Source organism: Pseudophryne corroboree, chromosome 1 (genome assembly GCF_028390025.1).
Source record: "Pseudophryne corroboree isolate aPseCor3 chromosome 1, aPseCor3.hap2, whole genome shotgun sequence".
NCBI classification, from domain to species: Eukaryota; Metazoa; Chordata; class Amphibia; order Anura; family Myobatrachidae; genus Pseudophryne; species Pseudophryne corroboree.
The window spans coordinates 119101419-119115937 of NC_086444.1; the positions used below are offsets into that span (position 1 = coordinate 119101419).

General features: G+C 48.7%; 1 protein-coding gene across 25 annotated transcripts in view; it reads left to right on the forward strand.

Moving 5' to 3' along the window:
- Positions 1-14519, forward strand: part of DDX4 (DEAD-box helicase 4) — a 1188488-nt gene that overhangs the window by 914849 nt on the left and 259120 nt on the right. For all 25 annotated transcript variants that reach the window (XM_063962294.1, XM_063962347.1, XM_063962463.1 and 22 more), the window contains one exon: positions 6646-6800. In XM_063962294.1, the coding sequence (XP_063818364.1) occupies positions 6646-6800 (155 nt within the window). The remainder of the gene's footprint in view (positions 1-6645; positions 6801-14519) is intronic.

Below are 14519 nucleotides of genomic sequence, written 5' to 3' on the forward strand. Positions count from 1 at the left end.
AGGGTAAGATCCAGGGAACAGTTGGAGGTCGGTGTAGCACTATCTCAGGTAGTGTTGCGGCAGCACGATTGGATTCTCAATATTCCAAAATCGCAGCTGGTTCCGACGACTTGTCTTCTGTTCCTAGGGATGATCCTGGACACAGTCCAGAAAAAGGTGTTTCTCCCGGAGGAGAAAGCCAGGGAGTTATTCGAGCTAGTCAGGAACCTCCTAAAACCGAGCCAAGTCTCAGTGCATCAATGCACAAGGGTTCTGGGTAAAATGGTGGCTTCCTATGAAGCAATCCCATTCGTTAGATTCCACGCAAGAACTTTCCAGTGGGACCTGCTGGACAAATGGTCCGGGTCGCATCTTCAGATGCATCAGCGGATAACCCTGTCACCAAGGACAAGGGTGTCCCTCCTGTGGTGGTTGCAGAGTGCTCCTCTTCTAGTGGGCCGCAGATTCGGCATTCAGGACTGGGTCCTGGTGACCACGGATGCCAGCCTGCGAGGCTGGGGAGCAGTCACACAGGGAAGGAATATCCAGGGCTTATGGTCAAGCCTGGAGACATCACTTCACATAAATATCCTGAAGCTAAGGGCCATTTACAATGCTCTAAGCTTAGCAAGACCTCTGCTTCAAGGTCAGCCGGTGTTGATCCAGTCGGACAACATCACGGCAGTCACCCACGTAAACAGACAGGGTGGCACAAGAAGCAGGAGGGCAATGGCAGAAGCTGCAAGGATTCTTCGCTGGGCGGAAAATCATGTGATAGCACTGTCAGCAGTGTTCATTCCGGGAGTGGACAACTGGGAAGCAGACTTCCTCAGCACGACCTCCACCCGGGAGAGTGGGGACTTCACCCAGAAGTCTTCCACATGATTATAAACCGTTGGGAAAAACTCGACAGGTATTGCGCCAGGTCAAGGGACCCTCAGGCAATAGCTGTAGACGCTCTGGTAACACCGTGGGTGTACCAGTCAGTGTATGTGTTCCCTCCTCTGCCTCTCATACCCAAGGTACTGAGATTGATAAGATGGAGAGGAGTAAGCACTATATTCGTGGCTCCGGATTGGTCAAGAAGGACTTGGTAACCGGAACTTCAAGAGATGCTCACGGAGGATCCGTGGCCTCTACCTCTAAGAAGGGACCTGCTCCAGCAAGGACCCTGTCTGTTCCAAGACTTACCGCGGCTGCGTTTGACGGCATGGCGGTTGAACGCCGGATCCTGAAGGAAAAAAGGCATCCGGATGAAGTCATCCCTATCCTGATCAAAGCCAGGAAGGATGTAACCGCAAAACATTATCACCGCATTTGGCGAAAATATGTTGCGTGGTGCGAGGCCAGTAAGGCCCGACGGAGGAAATTCAACTGGGTCGATTCCTACATTTCCTGCAAACAGGAGTGTCTATGGGCCTGAAATTGGGGTCCATTAAGGTTCAAATTTCGGCCCTGTCAATTTTCTTCCAAAAAGAACTAGCTTCAGTCCCTGAAGTTCAGACGTTTGTAAAAGGGGTACTGCATATACAGCCTCCTTTTGTGCCTCCAGTGGCACTTTGGGATCTCAATGTAGTTTTTGGGTTCCAAAAGTCACATTGGTTGAACCACTTAAATCTGTGGAGTTAAAATATCTCACATGGAAAGTGGTCATGCTGTTGGCCCTGGCCTGGGCCAGGCGCGTGTCAGAATTGGCGGCTTTGTCCTGTAAAAGCCCTTATCTGATTTTCCATTCGAACAGGGCGGAATTGAGGACTCGTTCTCAGTTTCTCCCTAAGGTGGTTTCAGCGTTTCACCTGAGCCAACCTATTGTGGTGCCTGCGGCTACTAGGGACTTGGAGGACTCCAAGTTGCTAGACGTTGTCAGGGCCCTGAAAATATATGTTTCCAGGACGGCTGGAGTCAGGAAATCTGACTCGCTGTTTATCCTGTATGCACCCAACAAGCTGGGTGCTCCTGCTTCTAAGCAGACTATTGCTCGTTGGATTTGTAGTACAATTCAGCTTGCACATTCTGTGGCAGGCCTGCCACAGCCAAAAATCTGTAAATGCCCACTCCACAAGGAAGGTGGGCTCATCTTGGGCGGCTGCCCGAGGGGTCTCGGCTTTACAACTTTGCCGAGCAGCTACTTGGTCAGGAGCAAATACGTTTGTAAATTTCTACAAAATTGATACCCTGGCTGAGGAGGACCTGGAGTTCTCTCATTTGGTGCTGCAGAGTCATCCGCACTCTCCCGCCCGTTTGGGAGCTTTGGTATGATCCCCATGGTCCTTACGGAGTCCCCAGCATCCACTTAGGACGTTAGAGAAAATATGAATTTACTTACCGATAATTCTATTTCTCGTAGTCCGTAGTGGATGCTGGGCGCCCATCCCAAGTGCGGATTGTCTGCAATACTGGTACATAGTTATTGTTACCAAAAAATCGGGTTATTGCTGTAGTGAGCCATCTTTTCTAGAGGCTCCTCTGTTATCATGCTGTTAACTGGGTTCAGATCACAAGTTGTACAGTGTGATTGGTGTGGCTGGTATGAGTCTTACCCGGGATTCAAAATCCTTCCTTATTGTGTACGCTCGTCCGGGCACAGGATCCTAACTGAGGCTTGGAGGAGGGTCATGGGGGGAGGAGCCAGTGCACACCAGATAGTCCTAAAGCTTTCTTTAGATGTGCCCAGTCTCCTGCGGAGCCGCTATTCCCCATGGTCCTTACGGAGTCCCCAGCATCCACTACGGACTACGAGAAATAGAATTATCGGTAAGTAAATTCTTATTTCCCCCCCCCCCCTGTAAACTGTAGTTAAATAGAGAAATGCGTGCTAGCGTTCAGACGAGATGAATACGGCACGGTCGCCGTGTTACTGCAATGAATAAACAGTGCCAAGGATGGGTGTGGTTCATTAGGTCGACATGGAAAAAAATGTCCATGAGGTTTTTTAACTTTTTTTTTTGTGTGTAATTTTCTTTGAAAAGTGACGGGGAACCCCATTTAGTGCACTGTAACCCCTCGCATGGCTCTCTTTGCTCGCCATGCTTCACGCACGGTGCCTCGCTCTTCCACCGCTGTGCTCGTCCCAGGTTACCGTTCCCAATTGTAGTCCGTGGATCGTTAAGTATGAAAGAGGTCAAAAAGAAGAAAAATTGAAAAACGAATGTCGACCTTTTTCCATGTCTGCATAGTGACCATGTTGACCAAATGTGGTCAACCTAATAACCGCCATCCGCTGCTTGGGAGTGGTTTGATAGCTGTCGAAACAGTGCGACACAGCTGTCTGAGAAGCCGGTGCCCGCGAGTGCAGTATTGGAACATCGCACCACCAGTACAGCCGGACTGAAGAGAGCAGATTCACTGTGCGATAGGTACCTCCTTGCTTTCAGGGCGCTGTGAGAAGTGCTGCGGGGCATGGTTAGAGACCCTGCAATACCATTGGGTACCAGGGACCGGCCATCCGTTGGTGCAAGGAACACTGCCGCTGGCCTTACTATGACCTATTGTGGTGCGTGTGGAAAGCAGTATCACTTACCCTGCACCTATACCAGTGGCATATGCTGGGAAGCGGCATACACTGAGGACAGCCCGTGTGTCTTTAATCGATATCTTTTCTGACACTCTATCCTCTTCTATATCTGCACTCTTTGTGGGTAATGATCTACTGAGTCCCCTGCGCTGAATACAACAGGGTACCGGGTCGTTGCACTTCAACAGCAGAAGCACCAAATTAATCTCATACTAAGCCCTGTGACACTGTGGGACACACTCACTATAAATGCACCTGCACACAGTGAGCAGCAGCTGCCCCAATTAGTGTCAAAATACAAGGTTGCCTGTTGCTACCCCTCCACTCATGCATGGAGTTTTTCCTTTATCCTGCACAACATACCCTCAGATTGCTTGTTATTAATTAGCAATATTGACATTAATGACTGATATCATCAACTATTTGGCAGTTTTGTGAGAGATTCTGTGGTGCGGACTCATTGTTGATTGTTTGGAGTCGTCATTTTTCTTTACTGGCTGTATACAGTATTTGCACTGTGAACGATTACCTACTGTAGTAATAGGAATTATCTATGAGAACTTGAAAATATGGTACCAGTTTTGAAAAATTATTTCGCTCAAGCTTTCTGAATTATCAGTTAACTATACACATTGTCTGTTTGAAGTATTTATTACAGCAAGAGAATGTATTATCTACAATGTAGATGTGTTATCTAGGACAGGGGTGGCCAACCAGTCAGTGACAAAGAGCCAAAAAAACTTGTTAGGTACGTCAAAGAGCCGACATCGAGCCGAAGGCGTGCATGCAAAAATGGAATGTGGCCTTGTGCCTGCTAGACCACACCCCTGGTATAAAGTACATTGAAAAAGCCAGAACAACATAAAATACAAAAATTTCAAGTCCGATCCATTGAAAAAGCTACTTTCACATAAAATAATTGAAAAAGCCAGATTCACATAATAAACTTAAGTTCCCACATGTGTCACTCCAGCCAGCTCCCCATGTGACACTCCTGCTAGCACCCTCCTATGTCACTCCTGCCAGCACTCCCCATGTCACTCCAGCCAGCTCTCCCATGTGTCACTCCTGCTTCCACCCTCCTATGTCACTCCAGCCGGCACCCCCCATGTCACTCCAGCCAGCTCTTACATGTGTCACTCCTGCTACCACTCTCCTATGTCACTCCAGCCAGCTTTCCCATGTGTCACTACTTCCAGCACCCTCCATCACTTCAGTCAGCTCCTCCATGTGTCACTCCTGCCCGGACCCTTCTGTGTCACTCCAGCCAGCTCCGCCTTGTGTCACTCTAGCCCACCCTCGTGTCACTAAAGTTCCCCCACCAAGTAAAGCCATTGCTACAGCCCCTAATGTGTTCTCTGTTTGCCAGTGGGTGTCTCGCCTCTAGTATCTGGCTCCTTCAATTTTCAGTCCCTGTAGTGCTGCTGCATGTCTGGCTGGAGTGCAGCAGTTTCTGTATCTGTTGTGGTCACATGATTTAGAGTGTTGGGAGCCACATTTAAATTAAGAAGAGCCTCATGCGGCTCAAGAGTCACTGGTTGGCCACCGCTGATCTAGAATGTATTATCTACAACTGTTATATGTGATGTTTGTCTATCTGTATGTCATTACAATACTTATTGTTTAAAGTTAAGTTCTATAACTGAGTGCCCCCAGAGAAAAAAGTTTTTTCTGCCGCCACTTGTGTATGTTTTGCTGTCACTGTAAGATAGTGAAGTACGTTATATTTTGCATGTTTTCACAGTGAATACATACATTGTCCCGACTGACGGGATGCCAGCTGTCCGTATTAAGAAAGCAGCATCCGACCAGCCTGAATCCCTGCAGTGAGTCCCCTCGTGGGCTCGCTGTACTTGCCACGCTTTGGGCCCGCTGGCGAACTTTGCTGGCTACGGGTTCTATTCCCACTCTGGTGGTGGCATGGTCCTACCACACAATTGTAAATACAGGGTTGTGGTCGGCATTCCGGCCGCCGGCATTTTACTGGCTATCAGGATTTCGGCGTCTGTATCCTGAACGCCAGTATCCCAACAGCCGGTATATTAACTGCATCCTATTTCACACACCATGGTATGTATTGACGCTGTAGCAGCTTAGTTTGACCCAAATGTAACATTACACATGGCACAAAACCGTTACTTGTGACAGCGACTGATCCACAGGGGGAAAAAAAACATACATTTTTTTTCCGTACAGTCAAAACCTTTGTATGTAAAATATCTCTTAACTGTTTTAATTATGTGATCAGCTATGATGCCTAGCTTTCTCTGATAACCTAATCGGGTGTGAAATCACTGCTTTGCAGGAGTGTTAGATGCATATTTTGTGCATAAATTTTGTAAGCTTTCTCCACAGTGGTTGTTTACCTCCATTGTTTTTGCAGGTAGGGCACTCTTGCTTCTTTCTGTTATAGTAGTGTTTATTGCAAATTAAATAGCACAATAAATTGTACTTTGTTGTATAAGTTAATGATCTATTACTGCATTTGTGAGTCGTGGAGATTGTGGTATCTTAGGTTGAGGTATGATTTCCTATTTTACAGTATTTCATTCTTCTCAGACCAAAGGTTTTTAGTGTGCGAAATGATACTGTTTTTGCGAGTCCTACATAAATACAGCTGTTTAAATGCAGGGTACATCATACTACTACACAAGTATCAGTTTTCCCATATATGCACTGAGCCCTTGTATGGCTCACCTCCCACAATGTAACCATCGTAGTGTGCCCAACATGGCTGCCCCATATGGTACACTTGTGGATGGGATGAAAAATACATGGACCTGGTGCTTTTGTTGGAACCCTACTCTGAACTTTAGGACTCTGAAATCACCCCCATTTTGTGTCATCTCTTCTAGGGGTGGACTATTCCACTCTGGGTAATCCTACGCTGTGCACCCAAGATGGCTGCCGCACTTGGTACCTTGTGAGGGTGGAATACACAACCCTTGGAAGTCATTACCCAAAATGCCTACACCAATCATGCATTATGCTTTCTGTGTGCTTAAGGTTTTCTTTTAGGTCTGTGTTGCTTATGTATTGCTGTATTACTTAGATTAGCTGTATTATGTGCATTGTTTTGATGTCTGTAAAGCGCCTTGAGTCCTGTTGGCGAAAGAGCGCTATATAAATTAAATTATTCTTTCTATTTATAGGCTGCTTTTCTATTGCCAATTTTGGCCTACATGATGAAAAATGGAATTACAGCTAGTAAATTTAAAGAACTTCAGGAACCTGAAGCTATCATTATTGCACCTACGAGAGAGCTGATTAACCAAATATACCTGGAAGCTCGGAAATTTTCCTATGGGTACGTTTAGCCATTGGGATAATTTTTCTTGCTACAAGTTAAATCTTCAACCTAATTTGTTATACAGGGAGCCACAAAATTCTACCGGCTCTTTAAACTAAGGGAGTGTTTATATACTAGAAATTTTTATTTCATGTAGCTACTACATTCCAACTTCAAGCAGTAGTTAATTCAAGACTGGCTGTAATGGAATGAGAACTTGCTAGTTGCTGGACATTTCAATTACACCTCCATACTGTATGTCAGGAAATTATTATGGGCTGTGAACAGAAAGCCGCCCATGACACATACCATAAAGTGGTGTTTAATTTTAGACTATCTGGAAAGTTATTTTTTAAGTTTGTTTCTTTTCTCTAACGTCCTAGAGGATGCTGGGACTCCGTAAGGACCATGTGGAATAGACATGCCGCAGGAGACATGGGCACTTTAAGAAAGACTTTGGACTTTGGGTGTGCACTGGCTCCTCCCTCTATGCCCCTCCTCCAGACCTCAGTTTTAGACTGTGCCCAGAGGAGAATGGGTGTACTGCAGGGAGCTCTCCTGAGTTTCCGGCTTAGAAAGCATTTTTGTTAGGATTTTTTCTCTTTTTCAGGGAGCACTGCTGGCAACAGGCTCCCTGCATCGAGGGACTGAGGAGAGAGGAGCAGACCTACTTAAATGTTAGGCTCTGCTTCCTCGGCTACTGGACACCATTAGCTCCAGAGGGAGTGAACACAGGTTCGTCCTGGACGTTCACCCCAGAGCCGCGCCGCCGTTCTCCTCACAGAGCCAGAAGAAACGAAGACAGAAGACGTCTCAGGCGGCCGAAGCCTTCGGTGCTTCACTGAGGTAACGCACAGCACTGCAGCTGTGCGTCATTGCTCCCATACACCTCACACACTCCGGTCACTGTAAGGGTGCAGGGCGCAGGGGGGGCTCCCTGGGCAGCAATAAAGCACCTCTCCTATGACAAAAGTCTATATACATGTACAGGTGGGCACTGTACATGTATATAAAAGAGCCCCCGCCATTTTTTAGTAAGTTTGAGCGGGACAGAAGCCCGCTGCCGAGGGGGTGGGGCTTCTCCCTCAGCACTCACCAGCGCCATTTTCTCTCCACAGCACCGCTGAGAGGAAGCTCACCGGACTCTCCCCTGCTTGACACACGGTGAAAGGGGGTTTTAAAGTAGAGGGGGCACATTATTGGCGTTTATACATTAGGCAGCGCTACTGGGTAAACAATCTGTGTTTTCTCCAGGGTTATATAGCGCTGGGGTGTGTGCTGGCATACTCTCTCTCTGTCTCTCCAAGGGGCCTCAGGGGGAACCTGTCTTCAGAAAAGAGATTCCCTGTGTGTGTGAAGTGTCTGTACGTGTGTGTCGACATGTTTGACGAGGAAGGCTCACCTAAGGAGGAGGGGGAGTGCATGATGGTCAGGTCGCCGTCGGCAACGCCGACACCGGACTGGGTGGATATGTGGAATGTCTTGAATGCAAATGTAAATTTACTGCATAAACGATTAGACAAGGCTGAAGCTAGGGATCAGTCAGGTAGTCAGACCATGCCTGTCCCTGTGGCACCAGGACCTCCGGGGTCTCAAAAACGCACCATATCCCAGATCACTGACACAGATACCGACACAAATATTGACTCTAGTGTCGACTATGAGGATGCAAAATTACAGCCAAAGGTGGCGAAAGGTATTCGTTACATGATTATTGCCATTAAAGAGGTTTTGCATATCACTGAGGAACCCCCTGTCCCTGACACGAGGGTACACCTGTATAAAGGGAAAAAGCCTGAGGTCACTTTTCCGTCCTCATTTTAACTAAGCGACTTGTGCGAAAAGGCTTGGGAATCTCCAGATAGGAGACTACAAGTTCCCAAAGGGATTCTTATAGTGTATCCCTTTCCACAAAAGGACAGGATACGATGGGAATCTTCGCCGAAGGTAGACAAGGCGCTGACACGCTTATCCAAGAAGGTGGCACTGCCTTCTCAGGATACAGCTTCCCTCAACGATCCTGCTGATCGTAAGCAGGAGGTTACCATGAAGCACATTTACACACATTCCGGTACTATCGTTAGACCGGCTATGGCATCGGCCTGGGTGTGTAGTGCTGTCGCAGCATGGACAGATTCCTTATCTACGGAACTTGACACCCTAGATAAGGATACCATTCTAATGACCCTAGAGCATATCAAAGATGCTGCTTTATATATGAGGGATGCTCAAAGAGACATTTGTTTACTAAGCTCCAGAATAAATGCTATGTCTATTTCTGCTAGGCGACTCCTGTGGACCCGACAGTCGACGGGGGATGCCGACTCAAAGCGGCATATGGAGTCGTTGCCTTACAAGGGGGGAGGAGTTGTTTGGAGAAGGCCTCTTGGACCTTGTCTCTACTGCTACGTCTGGTAAATCGAATTTCTTACCTTATGTCCCCCCGCAGCATACTTAAAGGCACCTCATTATCAAATGCAGTCCTTTCGTTCCAATAAAAGCAAGATGGTACGGGGATCGTCCTTCCTTGCCAGAGGAAAAGGCAAGGGAAAAAAGCTGCATGCAGCTAGTTCCCAGGAGCAGAAGTCCTCCCCTACATCTGCAAAGTCCACCGCATGACGCTGGGGCTTCCTGGGGGGAGTCGGCTCAAGTGGGGGCACGTCTTCAATTTTTCGGCCAGGTCTGGGTTCACTCACAGGTGGATCCCTGGGCTATAAAGATTGTTTCTCAGGGATACAGGCTGGAATTCGAAGACGTGCCTCCTCGCCGGTTTTTCAAATCGGCTCTGCCAGCTTCCCCGTCAGAGAGGGAGTTAGTGTTGACTGCAATTCAAAAATTGTGTCTTCAACAGGTGATAGTCAAAGTTCCTTTTCTCCAGCAAGGAAAGGGGTATTACTCAACCCTGTTTGTGGTCCCGAAACCGGACGGTTCGGTTAGGCCCATTTTGAATCTAAAATCCCTGAACTTGTACTTGAAAAAGTTCAAGATGGAATCGCTCAGAGCGGTCATCGCCAGCCTGGAGGGGGGGATTGGATAGTGTCCCTGGACATAAAGGATGCATACCTTCATGTTCGGATTTTCCCTCTTCACCAGGCGTTCCTGAGATTTGCAGTACAGGACTGTCATTACCAATTTCAGACGTTGCCGTTTGGGCTTTCCACAGCCCCGAGAATTTTCACCAAGGTAATGGCGGAAATGATGGTGCTCGGCTGGATTCTCAATATACCAAAGTCCCAGCTAGTCCCTACAACGCGCCTGACCTTTCTGGGTCTGATTCTAGACACAGACCAGAAAAAGGTTTTTCTTCTGATGGAAAAGGCTCAGGAGCTCATAGCCCTGGTCAGGAACCTATTAAAGCTAAAAAAAAAAAAAAAAAAGGGTTTCAGTGCATCACTGCACGCGTGTCCTGGGGAAGATGGTGGCATCGTACGAGGCCATCCCCTTCGGAAGGTTCCATGCGTCCATGCGAGTACCTTTCAATGGGATCTACTGGACAAATGGTCCGGGTCCCATTTACAAATGCATCAGAGGATCACCCTGTCTCCCAGAGCCAGGGTATCTTTCCTGTGGTGGCTGCACAGTGCTCACCTCCTAGAAGGCCGCAGGTTCGGAATTCAGGACTGGATCCTGGTGACCACGGACGCAAGCCTCCGAGGTTGGGGAGCAGTCACACTGGGAAGAAATTTCCAAGGTCTCTGGTCAAATCTAGAGACTTGTCTCCACATCAACGTCCTGGAGTTGAGGGCCATATACAACGCCCTACGCCAGGCGGAGGCATTGCTTCGGGACAAACCGGTTCTGATTCAGTCAGACAATGTCACAGCAGTGGCTCATGTAAACCGCCAAGGCGGCACAAGGAGCAGAGCGGCCATGGCAGAAGCGACCAGGATTCTTTGCTGGGCAGAAGGCCATGTAAGCGCCCTATCGGCTGTATTCATCCCGGGGGTGGACAACTGGGAAGCGGACTTCCTCAGCAGGCACGACCTGCATCCGGGAGAGTGGGGACTTCATCAAGAAGTCTTCGCACAGATCGTGGGTAGGTGGGGACTGCCTCAGATTAGACATGATGGCGTCCCGTCTCAACAAAAAGCTAAAGCGGTATTGCGCCAGGTCAAGGGACCCTCAGGCGGTTGCGGTGGACGCTCTAGTGACACCTTGGGTGTTCAGATCGGTCTATGTGTTCCCTCCTCTACCTCTCATACCTAAGGTGTTGAGACTAAGAAGAGTAAGAACAATCCTCATTGTTCCAGATTGGCCACGAAGGACTTGGTATCCGGATATGCAAGAGTTGCTCACAGAAGATCCGTGGCCTCTTCCTCTAAGACAGGACCTCTGCAGCAATTAAGTACCTCCTGGCAAAAGCAGCATATATGCAGTTGGACACTGTTATATGCATGAGCCCCCGCCATTAATTTCACACAAAATCGCGGGACAGAAGCCCGCCGCTGAGGGGGCGGGGCCTTCTTCCTCAGCACTCACCAGCGCCATTTTCTCTCCACAGCTCCGCTGAGAGGAAGCTCCCCAGGCTCTCCCCTGCAGACTCACGGTAGAAAGGGTAAAAAGAGAGGGGGGGGCACATAAATTTAGCGCATTAATCATATATACAGCAGCTACTGGGTAAACACTAAGTTACTGTGTGATTCCTGGGTCATATAGCGCTGGGGTGTGTGCTGGCATACTCTCTCTCTGTCTCTCCAAAAGGCCTTGTGGGGGTCCTGTCCTCATATAGAGCATCCCCTGTGTGTGTGGTGTGTCGGTACGCATGTGTCGACATGTTTGACTTAGAGGGCTATGTGGAGGCAGAGCAAGTGCAGATGAATGACGTGTCTCCACCGACGGCGCCGACACCTGATTGGATGGATATGTGGAAGGTGTTAAATGATAATGTAAACTCCTTGCATAAAAGGTTGGATAAAGCTGATGCCTTGGGACAGTCGGGGTCTCAGCCCATGCCTGATCCTACAGCGCAGAGTCCGTCAGGGTCTCCGAAGCGCCCACTATCCAAACTTGTTGACACAGATATCGACACGGATTCTGACTCCAGTGTCGATGAGGATGATGCAAAATTGCAGCCTAAAATGGCTAAAGCCATCCGCTACATGATTATAGCAATGAAGGATGTTTTGCACATATCAGAGGTAAACCCTGTCCCTGACAAGAGGGTTTATATGTATGGGGAGAAAAAGCAAGAGGTGACTTTTCCCCCTTCCCATGAATTAAATGAATTATGTGAAAAAGCGTGGGATTCCCCCGATAGGAAAGTGCTGATTTCCAAAAGGTTACTTATGGCGTACCCTTTCCCGCCAACGGACAGGGTGCGGTGGGAATCCTCCCCTAGGGTAGATAAAGCTCTGACACGCTTATCTAAGAAGGTGGCCCTGCCGTCACAGGATACGGCCGCCCTAAAGGATCCTGCAGATAGAAAGCAGGAAAGTGTCCTGAAGTCTGTTTATACACATTCAGGTACTCTACTTAGGCCGGCAATTGCGTCGGCCTGGATGTGTAGTGCTGTAGCAGCATGGACAGATAATCTGTCTGAGGAAATGGATACCTTAGACAAGGATACCATTTTACTGACCCTGGGGCATATAAAAGACGCTGTCCTATATATGAGGGATGCCCAGAGGGACATTTGCCTACTGGGCTCTAGAATAAATGCAATGTCAATTTCTGCCAGAAGGGTCCTGTGGACTCGGCAATGGACAGGTGATGCCGACTCCAAAAAGCACATGGAGGTTTTACCTTACAAGGGTGAGGAATTGTTTGGGGACGGCCTCTCGGACCTAGTTTCCACAGCTACGGCTGGGAAGTCAAATTTTTTGCCATATATTCCCTCACAGCCTAAGAAAGCACCGTATTACCAAATGCAGTCCTTTCGATCACAAAGAAGCAAGAAGGTCAGAGGTGCGTCCTTTCTTGCCAGAGGCAGGGGTAGAGGAAAGAAGCTGCACCATACAGCTAGTTCCCAGGAGCAGAAGTCCTCCCCGGCTTCCACTAAATCCACTGCATGACACTGGGGCTCCACAGGAGCGGTGGGGGCGCGTCTCCGAAATTTCAGCCACCAGTGGGTTCGCTCACTGGTGGATCCCTGGGCTATACAGATTGTGTCTCAGGGATACAAGCTGGAATTCGAAGTGATGCCCCCTCACCGTTACCTCAAATCGGCCCTGCCAGCTTCCCCCATGGAACGGGAAGTAGTGTTAGCGGCAATTCACAAGTTATATCTCCAGCAGGTGGTGGTAAAGGTTCCCCTCCTTCAACAAGGAAGAGGATACTATTCCACAATGTTTGTGGTACCGAAACCGGATGGTTCGGTCAGACCCATATTGAATTTAAAGTCCCTGAACATTTATCTGAAAAGATTCAAGTTCAAAATGGAATTGCTCAGAGCGATCATTGCAAGCCTGGAAGAGGGGGATTTTATGGTGTCTCTGGACATCAAGGATGCTTACTTGCATGTCCCCATTTATCCACCTCATCAGGAGTACCTCAGATTTGTTGTACAGGACTGTCATTACCAATTCCAGACGTTGCTGTTTGGGCTCTCCACGGCACCGAGAATATTTACCAAGGTAATGGCAGAAATGATGGTGCTCCTTCGAAAGCAAGGAGTCACAATTATCCCATACTTGGACGATCTCCTCATAAAGGTGAGTTCCAGAGAGCAGTTGCTGATCAGCGTAGCACACTCTCAGGAAGTGTTGCAACAGCACGGCTGGATTCTGAATATCCCAAAGTCGCAGCTGATTCCTACAACGCGTCTGCCTTTTCTGGGCATGATTCTGGACACGGACCAGAAGAAGGTGTTTCTCACGGCGGAGAAGGCTCAAGAGCTCGTGTCTCTAGTCAGAGACCTCTTAAAACCGAAACAGGTGTCGGTGCATCGCTGCACGCGAGTCCTGGGAAAGATGGTGGCATCGTACGAATCCATTCCCTTCGGCAGGTTCCATGCGAGGATCTTTCAGTGGGATCTGTTGGACAAGTTGCCCGGATCGCATCTTCAGATGCATCGGCTGATCACCCTGTCCCCGAGGGCCAGGGTGTCTCTTCTGTGGTGGCTACAGAGTGCTCTCCTTCTCGAGGGCCGCAGGTTCGGCATACAGGACTGGGTCCTGGTGACTACGGATGCGAGCCTCCGAGGGTGGGGGGCAGTCACTCAGGGAAGAAACTTCCAAGGGTTGTGGTCAAGTCAGGAGGCTTGTCTGCATATAAATATCCTGGAACTAAGGGCCATATACAACGCCCTGAGTCAAGCGGAGCCTCTGCTTCGCAACCAACCGGTGCTGATTCAGTCAGACAACATCACCGCAGTGGCTCAAGTAAACCGCCAGGGCGGCACAAGAAGCAGAGTGGCGATGGCGGAAGCCACCAGGATTCTTCGTTGGGCGGAGAATCACGTGCAAGCACTGTCAGCAGTGTTTATTCCGGGAGTTGCAACTGGGAAGCAGACTTCCTCAGCAGGCACGACCTCTACCCGGGAGAGTGGGGACTTCATCACGAAGTCTTCACTCAGATTACAAATCGATGGGAACTGCCACAGGTAGACATGATGGCGTCCCGTCTCAACAAAAAGCTACAAAGGTATTGCGCCAGGTCAAGAGACCCTCAGGCGATAGCTGTGGACGCACTGGTAACACCGTGGGTGTTCCAGTCGGTCTATGTGTTTCCTCCTCTTCCTCTCATACCCAAGGTGCTGAGAATCGTAAGAAAAAGAGGAGCGAGAACAATACTCATTGT